General features: G+C 34.9%; 1 protein-coding gene across 12 annotated transcripts in view; it reads left to right on the plus strand.

Moving 5' to 3' along the window:
• The window catches only part of TBC1D5 (TBC1 domain family member 5), a 541,949-nt gene that overhangs the window by 335,222 nt on the left and 191,591 nt on the right, over positions 1-15,136 (plus strand). For all 12 annotated transcript variants that reach the window (XM_086674222.1, XM_086674224.1, XM_086674223.1 and 9 more), the window contains one exon: positions 951-1,123. In XM_086674222.1, the coding sequence (XP_086530348.1) occupies positions 951-1,123 (173 nt within the window). The remainder of the gene's footprint in view (positions 1-950; positions 1,124-15,136) is intronic.

Below are 15,136 nucleotides of genomic sequence, written 5' to 3' on the forward strand. Positions count from 1 at the left end.
GGTATAGACTTATCTTTCTTTTTTTTTTTTTTTTTTTTTTTTTTTAAATTTTTTTTTTCAACGTTTATTTATTTTTGGGACAGAGAGAGACAGAGCATGAACAGGGGAGGGGCAGAGAGAGAGGGAGACACAGAATCGGAAACAGGCTCCAGGCTCCGAGCCATCAGCCCAGAGCCCGACGCGGGGCTCGAACTCACAGACCGCGAGATCGTGACCTGGCTGAAGTCGGACGCTTAACCGACTGCGCCACCCAGGCGCCCCTAGACTTATCTTTCTTAACTTGGGCTTTGGAATGGGAGGAAGGAAAGTTGTAGTCAGCTACGTAGTTGTTGTTTTTTTGTTTTGTTTTGTTTTTTTGTTTTTAGCTCAGCTACACTCTTGGTCTGGAGAGTTTAAAACTCTTCCTACTCAACTATAATTAATCAAAGGGCAGTTAGAAAATATCTTCTTTTCTAATACTAGTTTCCTTTTTTTCCTGACTTTTTTATAGTTTTGAGAGCTCAAAGTAAAGCAGTTTTCATTTGCTGTTTTTCATGTTTAAATTTTATGCCACAAGAAATACCTTTTCATGAGAGTATTCCACTTAGGTATGATGGCTGATTAGACAGATGGGCTGTAGACAAGTAGATTAGCAGCCGCTGTGGCGAAAATTATCTTGAAAAATATTTAATTTAATAATTTAATATTTAATGTCACCAGAGAAACTGGTCAAGGGAAGACAGGTAGAAAGTATTTTAGAAGGCATTTCCTGGCCTTTACATTATGTGCACAATTCATCTGTATGACGATCAGCATATGATTCCACAGTTTAAGCATTTGTCATGAGATGATTGTCATGAGTTTTTGGTTCTTATTTAAGCTTCCATAGGTGAGTACATTCAAGAGTGATGTTTATACATTTGCTCATTTCATATTGAAATAACACATGCTCCATTTTTTTCTGTTTGTAGGGAAAAGAAACACTGATGACTCCCATCCCCTTTGCTAGACCACAGGATTTAGGGCCAACGATTGCTATTGTTACTAAAGTCAACCAGATCCAGGATCATCTACTGAAGAAGCATGATATTGAGCTTTATATGCACTTGAACAGACTAGAAATCGCACCACAGATATATGGGTTGTAAGTACTAAAGTTTACGTTTCAGCTGTATCTAACTATGACTTAGGGTGGTTTCTGTATGTCTCAGATTCATAGAGGTAAGAGCTGGAATTATTCCAGCTCCGCTTCATTTCCTATGTCTGTTGGGTCCTATGTGCCAGACCCTGTGCTCATTACTTTCACAGATGATATTTCATCAAATATTCCCATTTACCTTGTCAATTTAGTGTCACATGAGTTAAGAAACTTAAGGCTTACACTGTGTTTATGCATATTAAATAGTGAGGTCATAATTCAGATCCAGGAAGGATTGGCTCCATAATCTGCAGAGCCCAGTGTAAAATAAAAATGAATATCACCCTTAAAAAAAATTAGTAAGAATTTCAGTATGGCAACAACAGATCATTCAACCAAGCATTCTAAGAAGGGCAGAGCCACACAGGTCATACACACATGAAACCAGCCCCAAACCCAGCCAGTCCTGCAGTCTATCCATGTGTTTTCCATTTTATTGGGAATTGCATTTGTAGAAGTGAGCTCAATGTTCCTCAGGGTGAACACAATATGGTAATCATCTTCAGCCATGAAACTTTTGTAACATGCTATCGCAGAAGAATAGGGAGCCAAGCGCTCCTCAGAGACGTGTGTTATGTTTGTATGTGTGTTTATTCAGTGGCTTAATAAGATGAGTAGGAAAATTAGAAAGATTGCAGTTCTAATAAATATAAATTTGTGTAGTGCTGCAACATTGAAACAATAAAACATTCATATCTAGTGCTGGACAGTACCTTGGTAGATATTTTCTGCAATTCCCATCTCTCAATTAGGTAGAACTTGGAAAATAGAGACAATATTATTAAGATGTACATAGTAGATGCTCAGTAAATATGAATTTGTTATTTGAATTACAGAGAATTTCAAAAAATCGAAGGTTTAAGACCAGAGCAGAGTCTGTTTATTTAGCCCAAAGAAATATCAGTGAATGTTTTCTTTATGTTCTCATGTTACATACAGTCTTTCACTGATAATAACTCTGCTATCTATCATCTCTGGAAACCCTGAACTGTGATTAAAGATGTCTGCTTTTCTGTTTAAATAATGCTTATTTTCATTTCTGTGACTTAAACTTGTGACTCAAGTTTAAGTCTCAGCATTGAGAGCAGCTCCATCATTCCCATGAGAAATGAGAAAGTTGAGGGTAACATGCATATTGGGCAGTACTGTAAGTTATTAGTGAATCATCATTTACACTTAAAAGTCTGGCTAATGTGTTTGTGATTGTAGACATAAAAATTATTTTAAAATAGCTGGTGGTAAGGTCAGGAGTTAAATTCTATATTCCTCTCCACTGTGCACTCAAGTAGTTTATTCAGATCCCAACGCCTATTTTACACCCTCAAAAATTGTTTACTAAAGTCTAGATATTGGTCTTAAATATTGGGGAAAGAATTTAATGTTGGACATACTTATCATTTCTTTGAAATGCTTTATTGTTTATTAACTTTTCGAGATGGTGCTTTATATTGCAGTGGTGGGTGGCATGGGCTTGGGTAAGATGATTTATAAACCATTATGTTCCAGTTTCCTTTTCAGACATTAGTTTCCATCAGCTTTCTCGTCATCATAATGATTCCTAGAGCTTCTTTGACACCTGACCAGCACCCTCCCAATAAAATTGCATGATCCATGACATAATCATTCTTAGTCCTTTCAACTTTATTTTTCAGCAGTAACCATAGCTGACTCATTTATCCCATTATTTTAGTCATAGAATCTCATCTGCATTAACTGAAAATGTACATATTTTTTTTAAACTTCGATGAAGTCACTCGTTCTCTTAATTGGTCTCTACTGCATTTTATAGTGCAAGGAGTTTATCTATTCACTTCATTTATTAAATTTGATTGTATTATTTCTATTTGTGGGACACATGTAGTTCAGTTTTCCTTTGTCTTTATGCTACTTTCAGTTGTACTACTCATCTGTATATTTCCTGTTGATTACTGTTAGAATCTTTGGGGCCAAGGAAAAATATGAGTATAGTATGCAATAGCATTTAGAAGCACAGACTTTGAAATGAAACAGATCTGTTAACCGTTTTGATCCTTGGTTTCTTCGTTTGTGAAATGGATATTGAAAATAATGGTACTTACTTCATCGGGTGTCTATGAGAATTAAATTATAATATACAGAAATCATAGTGCTGAATGTGTAGTAAGCATTCAATATCATTCAATATATGTTGGCAGTCCTTCTATTACCATTATCTGTCATTACCATTCCCCAGTTAGGATGTCATGGCTCTGTGAGTATGATGTTCTGCGTGTTTCATGAACCTTTCCACCTCTGGCTTTCTATGTTTTCTTCACCAAAGCATATGAATAGCTTCTACTTAGGTGGAAACTTAACAGCTATCCTTCAGACCAGTGCTTCTAAAGAGCCAGTATAGAGCTGAGGAGTAAACTTCTAGAAACAGATTATAGCAATTTAGCAAAATAATTTTGTGTCCCTAAGGCTAAAAGAATATTGTAGGTTTGTACTTCAGGGAAATGAATTGACATAGTTTGTTTTGTTTTATGTCATAAAAGTAATATTAATCTAAGTAATTGCTGATGCTACTGTCCATTCCTGTTGAAATCAAGCTGGCAATTTAGGCTGACATTCAGTATTCATGCTTAAAAACAATTAGTTGACACTTTGAGTACATTATCCTCAAGTTACAAACACAAAATAATCAATTTTCAGTTAATAAAAACTGTTCTTCTTTAAGATATCAGAATTCATAATAGGCATCATCTAAAATGTGCTTTTGCTTGCCATTTTTTTTACAAAATTTTTATTTTTATTTTTTTAATGTGTATTTATTTATTGAGAGAAAGAGAGAGAGAGAAAGAGAGTGTGTACGCATGCATGCATAAGGGAGGGTCAGAGAGAGAGAATTTGAAGCTCAATCCGAATCTGCCAGCACAGAGCAGGATGCAGGGCTCAGTCCCAGGAAACATGAGATCATGACCTGATCCAAAATCAAGAGTCTGATGTTCAACCGACTGAGCCACCCAGGTGCCCCAGAATTTTGATTTTCAAACAAGTATTTTCTTTTATACCGAAATGTTTTAACAAAATTAGAAAATGATATGATAAAAATGCCAATAACGAATGTATCAATGGGAAATGTTATCAGTATTAACAATTTGCATAGAATGGGGAATAAATCATATATATGTGAGAATTTAAGTCTGCTTTATAATATGGGTTATAATTATCATTAAGAGATGTTGCAGTTACTCCATTTTTAGAAATAGTTTAGTTCTGTTTTTTGTAAGAGAATATATGTGGAAGTCTCCCGATGTGGCAGATGAGCCATATACAAACATACTTATTGTATTTTGCTAATAAATTTATTTAACAAAATTAGAATTAATAATTAGTATAAAAATATTAATTGTACTAACATTGGCTAAAGTCATTCCAAATTAACTTATCTAAATTTTAAGTAAATTGATGATACTTATCTTGAAATGTGGGAATTAAATACCCATGAGATCTTGAATATTATTATATAATAATTTGCTTACTAGTGCTATTATTTTATGTACTTAAGTACATTATCCCCTGGATAATTGTAGCTGTTTTTTGTGTTACAAAATGTTAAATCAGTCAACTTACTGTTTAGTTAAACAAAGCTAATTTTAAGTTAAATGTGATATTATAAAATGATATTTCCTAGAAGTAATTTACACTGTTTTTCATTAACTTTATGAATTATTACTCCTGTTGCACTTTGATCAAAGTTTCTCTTGCTTTAATGCAAATCATTAACATTTTGAATTGTCTTTTGTTTGCCAGTTATTGATGGGTATTAGACTTTTAAAATTTTAGTTCTGTAGGGGCCTGTCAGTGCATGCTGATTAACATCCAAAGCAAATATTGACTACATTATTTCCAGGTTTCCAAGGTAGTTTCTAAGGGTTGCTTTTTTTGGCATCTTCATTTTTAGTATGACAATAGGAATGTGCTGTGATTTCATCACATAGGGGTTATTTTTGTGCAAAAGCCTCTAAAGTACCAGTGTTAAGGTTCCATTCCCAAGTATGTGCTTGTTTGAGTCCAAAAGACTCTTAATCACAGATTCAAGTATAAAGACTGAATACCATTTTCACTTAATACCATAATACTATTTTATAGAGAGACCAAAAATTGAAGCTTAAAAATAACAATTTTTGCTAGGCCAGAGTAACTGTGTTTTATTATCACCCTTTAATATATTGAATCTGTATATTTTCAACTACATTTTATACTCTGATATAAATAGAATACATAATAAGCATCTGTGGGATATGCAATTAATGTCACTTTTGAGGAAAGACCCTCATAACACACTTGGGCTTTGGCATTCTTAAATTATGAGCTCTTTACAACACTCATGGGATAAATTTCATATCTCCCAAATGTTTAGTATACATCTTCCATTTCCCTTACTTCCTGTTTTCTGGATTAGCAGTTGTTTTGCTATGGTGGTTTATAGTGATTTAATTGGGGAGGTTCTTGGTTACTGATTAATAATCTGCTAAATTTTGTGATATAATTTTTAAATATTTATATCAGTATATTCTAACACATATCACAGTGTAATTATGTATGACTACTAAGTTTTTTAAATCTATATTTGAAGTGTAAACATATAGTAAAAAATACAATTCTTAGTCATCAAAGTCAGTATAATTACCTTAAAAATTCTCTCTCAACAATTTAAACAAATAGCTTTCTATTCTAAACACAGCTAATGACTGAAATATTCTTTCTTTTCAGTGAGTGTTGTGTTATGTTATACATTAAATGTAAAAAACATAATGACGGACTAAAAGGTGAAGATCCAGTGATACCTTATCTCATACCACTGAATATTCCCCCAGAATTACCTCTTTGGGAAAAAAAATGGTTTTTTCTTCTTCTATATGAAGAATTATCATGCTTAAAAATTGTAGAGGAGAATAATACATTATTTGAAATAATGATTAATAATTGTTAACATTTATTGTTTTCTGTGGGCTAGGCATTGTACTAGAGACTTTACATAATTATTTTACTTATTTTCACAACACCTTGGAATGGGTACTATTATCCCCATTTTGTAGATGAGGAGATCACAGCTTATAAAGGCTTATTTAGATCAGATGGCTACCAAGAATCTTTGAAGTCTTTGAGGCTTTGAACTCTTGAGCCTACATTCACACTCTAATTTGAGTAGGACTAGCAGTGTGGTAGAAAATCAAGGCACTCAAAAGTCCTTTGTGTGAGCTTGGACCATGAGCCAAACTCAGGGTGATCAGATAACAACAAAGACCAGGCAGATGGTACAAGGCCTGGAATCAGAGGAGTTTTATTGGTAGTGATCAGAAACAAGCCTGCTACGGAGGAAATGGAAAAATCAAGGGCACTGGAGAGTCTGAGGCCCACAATAGTGTAGCTAATTGATGACGTAGAAGAAATAGAATCTGCACTGACAAAGTAATCATGCCTTTTAAGTAGACAGAGGCCAAAAGGGAAAGGATGTGCCCAGTCATACATGCACAGATTTAGGAAAGGTACCATCCACATGCCTTTTTAGGTAAATGTATGTTCCTCACACTGAAAAGTAAGTAAACATTAATAATTCAAGTAAGAGGAAAGCAGATCTTCAAGGACTTCTAGAAAGCAATGTAACCAGTGAGATAAGTTTAGGCGTATACAGCTGAATGCCTCTCCTCTGTCTCTTTTTTTCCCCTTCCTATACATTCCACCCCTAAATTCCACATATGAGGGAAATCATATGATATTTGTCTTTCTCTGACTGACTTATTTTGTTTAGCATTATACTCTCTAGCTCCATCCGTGTTCTGCAAATGGTAAAATTTCATTCTTTTTGATGACTAATATTACACATACATACAGTGGACACTTGGGCTCTTTCCTTCAAATCTGTATTTTTCTATGCTTTGGGTAAATACCTAGTAGTGTAATTGCTGGATCGTAGGGTAGTTCTATTTTTAACTTTTTGAGGAACCTCCATACTGTTCTTCAAAGTGACTACACAGTTTGCATTCCCGCCAACAGTGTAAGAGTGTTCCCCTTTCTCTGCATCCTTGCCAAGACTTGTTTCCTGTGCTGTTAATTTTACCCATTCTGACAGATGTGAGGTAATATCTTATCATGGTTTTGATTTGTATTTCCCTAATGATGAGTGATGTTGAGCATGTTTTCATACGTCTGTTGACCATCTGGATGTCTTCTTTGGGAAAATGTCTATTCATGTCTTTTGCCCGTTTCTTAACTGGATTGTTTGTTTTTTGGGTATTGAGTTTGATAAATTCTTTATAGATTTTGGATACTAATCTTTTATCAAATATGTTATTTGCAAATAAATAAATGTGTGTATGTGTGTGTGTGTGTGTGTGTATTTCCCATTCCGTAGGCTGCCTTTTAGTTTTGTTGAACTAAGAACAATTGTAAGAACAATTCAATCAAAACAGTTGTAAGGACCTCATGCAGGGAAAACAGTATGAGCAAAGGTGTCTGTGTTTGAATACCATCACAGATACAAGACGAACTAACCAGTTTACTAAAACTACAGTAAATTTTGTGTGAGAGGAAAATGCAGTGCCAGGACATGGGAACTCTTATATGCCATGATAAGAACAATCTAGACCTGTACTGACCAAAAGGTAACTAACCACACACATGTAGCTATAAAATTTAAATTAATTAAGGTGGCTCAGTTGGTTGAGGGTCTGACTTTGGCTCAGGTCATGATCTCATGGCTTGTGAATTCGAGCCCTGCATTGGGCTCTGTGCTGATAGCTCAGAGCCCAGAGCCTGCTTCAAATTCTGTGTCTCCCTCTCTCTGTGCCTCTCCTCTGCTCAGGCTCTATCTCTTTCTCTCTGTAAAAAATAAATAAACATTAAAAAATTTAATTTAAATTATAAATTTACTTCTTTAGTCACACTATACCTATTTCACGGGCTCAGTAGCCAGTCATACATGACTAGCAATTATTCTGTTGGACAACACAGATATACAACAATCCAGTCATTATAGTAAGTTCTGTTGGACAGCATTGGTCTGTATCTTTACTCTAAAGTAGGGGAGGTGGCATTGAAACATTATGGTTTTCTGATCATATTTGTGATTTAGAAGGATTACTCTGGTTGCACAGTAGTAAGAGATTGGACAAGTAAGAATCGGGTAGCAGTGATTAGCTACAAAAGTAGTAACTTGTGTTTTCTCAAAGAGATGATATGATGGCAGCCTGAAACAAGATAAACGCAGTAAGAATAGAGGTAAGTGGAAAAATTTGGGAAATACCAAGTTGCTAGAATTGTCAGGACTTGTAACTAATTGAATGTGGGAGTGAGGGAGAAGGAAAAATCCAAGATAATTTGGACAGCAAGGTCAATGGTGGTAAAAATCACAGAAATAGTGAATAGTAGAGAAAGAAATTTCAGAGAAAGGAAGAATTGTATTGAGTTTGGAGTTTCTGTGGAACCATGGATACTTAGTAGAAAATTGAACGATATGGTTCTGGTGCTTGGGTGAGATGAGAGATTGGAAAGTACCTGTTAGATAGCCTACATGCTATATGTCGTTGCTAATTGAAGTTGCTAGTAAAGTGAGACAAGAAGGACAGAGATAATTTTCTAAAGAATATCCACTGTGTGTAACTAACTTTTGAGAATATAAAGCAGGAAGTGATTTGGTATAACTGGCATTTAAAATAAATTATCACAGTTTGTGTGTTTGAGAGAGAGAGGTAAGACTGGGAACAAGGATACCATTTAGGAGGGCTTTGCACATGTCTGAGTAGATAATAGCAGTGGGGAAGAGTCAGTTTAAAGAAATCTTACAGATAGAATCTATGATTTGGTAATAACTCAAAATGTTGCATAGTACTTTGGGAGAGTGGAAACGTTGTGGATTAGAGCCACTACAATTTTAAAGCATCCAACTGCCCTGTTGGGCCATCCTTTTATTCATGTGCTCAAGTGACTATTTCAACTTCGTTTTCCCTTTCTGCTAGCCTGAATCTCCCCTTGTTTTCTGTTCTCTGGTTGATACTTCTGTTCAGTCTTTCTTAGTATACTTTGGAATTGACTGTTTACCTCTCCTGCATGACTATGAGTCAGGTATTGTATCTACACCATTTTTATTCTTTTCCTTTTTGCTGGTTTCTTTTTTAAGAAAAAAGTAGCCAACAAAAATGCTGCTTTGACCTTTCTCCTCTAGCAGCCCTACTCATCTCCTCTTTCCTTCTAAACTTCCACAAACTTCTTCTCCAGTTTCCATTTTCTGTTGATTCACTGTCACTGTGGAGATACTGTAAGTGGTCTAAATACACCAATTGAAAGGTTGAGAGTAGCAGATTTTAAAGACACAACCCAGCTATATAATGTCTTCAAGAAATACACTTTAAATATAATGATATGGGCAGATTAAAAGGTTGGGAGAAGACATATCCTGAAAACATTAATGAAAAGAAAGCAGAGTGGCTATGTTAATATCAAATAAAGTAGACTTCAGAGTACAGAGAATTATCAGATACAAAAATGGACAGTGTTTACATAATAATGAAATGGCCAGTCCCCCCAAAAAGACTTAGCAATCCTAACTGTGCATGCACTAAACAACAGAGCTGCAAAATATATAAACCCAAAACTCATAGAACTGAAAGGAGACATAGACAAATCCACATTTACAATTACAGACTGTCAATAATTGATAGAAAATAGCCAAGTATATAGAAGAACTCAATAATAGTATCATCCAACAAAATCTAAGTGACAGTTATAAAACACTTCATCTATCAATAGTATAAACATTCTTTTCAAGTGTTCACAGAGCATGTACCAAGAAAGATTATATCCTAGGTCATGAAATAAACCTCAACAAATTTGAAAGAATTGAAATCATACAGGGTGCGTTCTTTGATCACAATCAAATCAAATTAGAAATAACAGAAAGGTAACAGGAATTTTGCAAATGCTTAGAAACTAAATAACACTCTTCTAATAATCTCTCGATCAAAAAGGGAGTCTCAAGATAAATAAAAATTACATTGACGTGAATTAAATGAAAAAACATTATGTCAGAATTTGTGGAACACAGCTAAAGCAGAGCTAAGTGGGAAATTTACTTCACTATCTGGTTACATTAGAAAAGAAGAAAAGTCAGGGGTGTCTGGGTGGCTCAGTCAGTTAAGTGCCCAACTTCGGCTCAGGGCATGATCTTGTGGTTCATGAGTTCCAGCCCCGCATTGGGCTCTGTGCTGAAAGCTCAGAGCCTGGAACCTGCTTCAGATTCTGTCTCCCTCTCTCTCTGCCCCTACCCCGCTTGTACTTTGTCTCTATTGCTCTCTCAAATTGAATAAACATTAAAAAAATTTTTAAAAAGGAAAAGGAAAAGTCAAATTGTAATCTAAGCTTCTACCCCATGAACCTAGAAAAAGAACAAAATAAAGCAAGCACAAGGAAATAATAAAGGTAAAAATTAAAACCAACATAATTAAAAGCAGAACAACAATAAAAAAAAGAAAAATCTATTTCTTTGAAAAGATCAGTAAAATTAACAGTCTATCAAGAAAAAAAAGACCAGAAGAGAGTGGGTGTGGCTATAAAAGAACATAGGTAAGATCCATATGTTAAGAGAACTTTTTTTTTTTTAGTTTATTTACTTGAGAGAAACAGAGATAGTGTGAGCTGGGGAGGGGAAGAGAGAGAGGGAGAGAGAACAATCCCATGAAGGTTCTGCTCTGCCACCACAGAGCCTCACACAGGGCTCAAACTTAAGAAACTGTGAGATCATGACCTCAGCTGAAACCCAAGAGTCAGATGCTAACTGCCACCCAGTCACCCCAAAGGAATATTTCAGTATTATGACTGTATCAGTGGTTATATATCCTGGTTGAGTTATTGTACTATAGTTTTGTAGGATATTAACTTTAGGGAAGTAAGGGTCACAGAATCTCTACTATTTCTTACAACTGTGTATGAATATATAACTATCTCAAAACAAAAAGTATAAAATAATGTCAGTTCACATGGCTCACATCTTTTGCCATTTTTATAAATTGGGTTATTATTCTTAGTACTTACTGTGTTTTGAGAGTTCTTTATATACTCTAGGTACATCTCCATTGTCATTTTTGTGATTCACAATATTATTTCCCAATCTGTGTCTTGTCCTTTCTTTTAAGTATCTTTGATAGAGTAAACAGTTTTAATTCTGGTGAAATCAACTTTATTAAATTTTTTATCAAATTTGTTTTGATTCGTATCTAAGGACTCTGTGCTTAACCGAAGTCAAAAACATTATATTTTCTTCTAATTGTTTTATAGCTTTATGTATAATTCATCTTGAGCAATTTTTTGTATAATGTGAAGGGTATAGGTCAAGGCTGTTGGTTGATTTTTGTCATAAGAATGTTCACTTATTTTAGTACTATTGTTGAAAGATTATCCTTTCTTCATTGGATTTCCTTTGTCTTTTGTCAAAAATTAGTTAATTTTATTTGTGTGGGTTTATTTCTGAACTCTCTATTATGTTTTATGGATCGATCCCTGTACTTAATAGAATTTGTCAGTTAAACCATCTAGCTTGGAATGTTCTTTCTGGAAAGTTTTTAACTACAAATTTGTTATTTAAGTACATATATGACTACTCACATCATTTCTTTTTTGTTTTTTTGTTTATTTTATTTTGAGAAAGCAAATGGGGGAGGGGCATACAGAGTGCGAGAGGCAGAATCCCAAGCAGGCTTCATGTGGTCACGTGTGAATACAGCGCTCGAACTCACCAACTGTGAGATCATGACCTGAGCCAAAGTCAAGAGTTAGACACTTAACCGACTGAGCTACCCAGGCACCCCTCCCAACGTTTATTTCATGAGTGACTTACTCACTTATGTTGTTCAAGAAATTGTATATTTCATCTAAGAAGTCAAATTTGTGAGAACAAAGTTTGTACTTCCTCATAATCCTGTTAATTTCTGTGGTTCCTATAGTTATTTACCTTTGTGTGTGGGAGCGTTCGTGCTATGGGGTAATTTTATGTTACCTCTTATCTGCCTAGAAGTTTATCAACCTTATTAATGTTTTCAAAGAACCAAATTGAGGTTTGATTGATTTCTCTCTCTGTTCTGTCTCTTTTCCCTCTACTTTCAAATTCATTGGTTTTAGCTCTTACCTTATAAGTTTTTTCCTCTTGACTTCTTTTGGTTTATTTTGCTCTCGAAATATTTAAAGTGGAATTCCAGGGGTGCCTGGGTGGCTCAGTAGGTTAATCGTCCAACTTTTGATTTTGGCTTAGGTGGCTCATGGGTTGGTGAGATTGAGCCCCGTGTTGGGCTCTGTGTATGGGATTCTCTCTCTCTCTCTCTCTCTCTCTCCCTCCCCCTCTCTCTCTCTCTCTCTCCCTCCCCCTCTCTCTCCCCCTCTCTCTCCCCCTCTCTCTCTGCCCTTCCCCTGTGCACTCTTGTGCGCGCTCTCTCTCTCTCTCTCAAAATAAATAAATAAATAAATGTTTAAAAAAAATAAAACGGAAGCCCAGATTAATGACTTCAGAATTAATTTTTATAATATAAGAATTTAAAACTGTAAGTTTTCTTCTAGACACTGCTTTAGCTGTGTCCCTATAATTTCAGTATGGTATATTTCATTTTTCTTCAGCTGAGGATATTTTAAAAATCTTTTTAAAGACTTCTTTTTGGTACCATGTACTAACAGAAGTCTGTTGTTTATTTTCCAAATATTTGTGGGTTATCCTTTTTTTTTTTTCGTTTTTGTAATTTATTGCCAATTCCATTCTGGTCCAGAAACTTAATTTGCATGATTTTTATTTATTTAATTTTGTTAAAGCGTATATTTTAGTACTAACATAATCTGTCTTAGTGAATATTCCATGTGCATATAAGAATATGTATTCTCCTGTTATTGAGTATAATGTTCTATAAATGTCTTGGATCAAGTTGGTATTGATAGTGTTGTTCAGATCTTCTGATTAATTACTGAGAGATAATTCTGTTAATTACTGAGAGGTAAGTGTTGATCCAGTTATTACATTGGTGAATTTCTCTGCGTTTGAATCCAGAACTACTTTAGAATGACCAGACACCTGAGACTGAGAATTCTTATTCTTAACTCAGTACGAATGGCCCAGTGTTTTTTTTAAGTTATGGTATGTCACTCAGTTTTGTTTATTTCCTGGCTCTTTTTGACATACAGGGAATATAATTTCAGTCATTTGTATAGTTATGTGGAAAATTTATTACAAAACTTTTAAATACAATGGGACTTATGAGCTTTAAGAAACCATGGCATGTTGTAGCTAAAAGGACTGTAACATATATTTGGAAACGTAGTTTTTAACGTAGACCAGGATTTTTTTTTCTTTCTTCTTGAAATTCTGCCCATAGTTTCTTCCAGTTAAATGGCTTCTTCCTCTAGTGTTTTGGGGCTTAGTAAATATACTGGACTACTGAGAACAACCAAAAAAATTATGGCATTTTCATTTCATATATTTGAATAGTTTTAAATGCTTCCAAAATACAGGCATACCTCATTTTATTGTGCTTCACTTTATTGCACTTCGCAAATATATTGCATTAAATTGAAGGTTTAAAACTTCGATGGGGTATGTCAGCTGCAGATGCGGTAGAAACAGCAAGAGAACTAGGATTACAAGTGGAGCCTAAACATGTGACTGAATGGCTGCAATCTCATGATAAAACTAATGGATTAGAACTTGCTTCTTATGGATGAGCAAAGAGAGTGGTTTCTTGAGATGAATCTACTCCTGGGGCAGATGATGTGAAGACTGTTGAAATGACCACAAAGGATTTGGAGTATCTCATAAACTTAGCTGATAAAGTAGCAACAGGGTTTGAGAGGATTGACTCTGGTTTTGAAAGGAGTTCTTCTATGGATAAAATGCTATCAAGCATATCACGTGCTTCAGAGAAATCATTTGTGAAAGGACATCAATCAATGTGGCAGACTTCATTGTTGTCTTATTTTAAGAAATTGCCCCCAGGCACCCCAGCCTTCAGCAACCACCACTCTGATCAGTCAAGCAGCCATCAACACTGAGACAAGACCCTTCAGCAGCAAAAAGATTGTGACTTGGCGAAAGCTCAGATGATGGTTAGCTTTTTTTTTCTTTAGCAATAAAGTATTTTTTACTTAAGGTATATACATTGTTTTTTTAGACATATTGCCATTGCACACTTCATAGACTACAGTGTAAACAAAACTTTTATATGTACCACTGGGGAAACCAAAAAATTAATTTGACTTTCTTGCAGTGGTCTAGAACCGAACTCCTAATACCTCTGAGGTATGCCTGTATCTAGCTTCTAATAAGGAGTATTTACAGTGAATGTTAAAATGCTTCCAAAATATATGGCATATAGGAAGTTTTTAATCATAAACTTTTTAGCTCTGCAATTAAGGTCTCATCTATTAAGTTGTATTTATTAAAACAGGTCATTTATTCAAGATCAATGTGTAATGTATTTTCCAAAATTTTCTTCAAGGTTGTGGTTAAATTCACAGTTTTGAAATTGAGGTGATTGAAACACAAAACATACTAGACACTTGAGAAATACTGATGTGCTGAAGACTGCAAGGTCAGGATAGTTCGTAATAGAACATACCCCCCCCCCCCCCACCTCCAACACCATCCCAGGTACGAAAAGTCATCCTTGTCTTTCAGTCCTGTATCTTAAACAGAACAACACTTTGCCAACTCCAGGCTTAATAACCAGTCCTGGATCAACTTCAGGTTATATCAGCATTCTCTAAAGGAAGCCCGATAAAACTGTGACTTTACAACTGTTGTGATGTCTTTAACTGAATATAAGTGTATAGGGAAAAAAATATTACCCCCAAAACTTTACACACATAAAATGCCATCTAGTGAGGGTCATAAAAAAAGAAAACTTCACCAGAAATATGTCGTCAGAGTTGTTTTTAAATCACTGTGGGACAATGGAATATTGTCTTTAA

The sequence above is a fragment of the Puma concolor genome, chromosome C2 (genome assembly GCF_028749965.1).
Source record: "Puma concolor isolate L17-30 chromosome C2, mPumCon1.1.hap2, whole genome shotgun sequence".
NCBI lineage: Eukaryota > Metazoa > Chordata > Mammalia > Carnivora > Felidae > Puma > Puma concolor.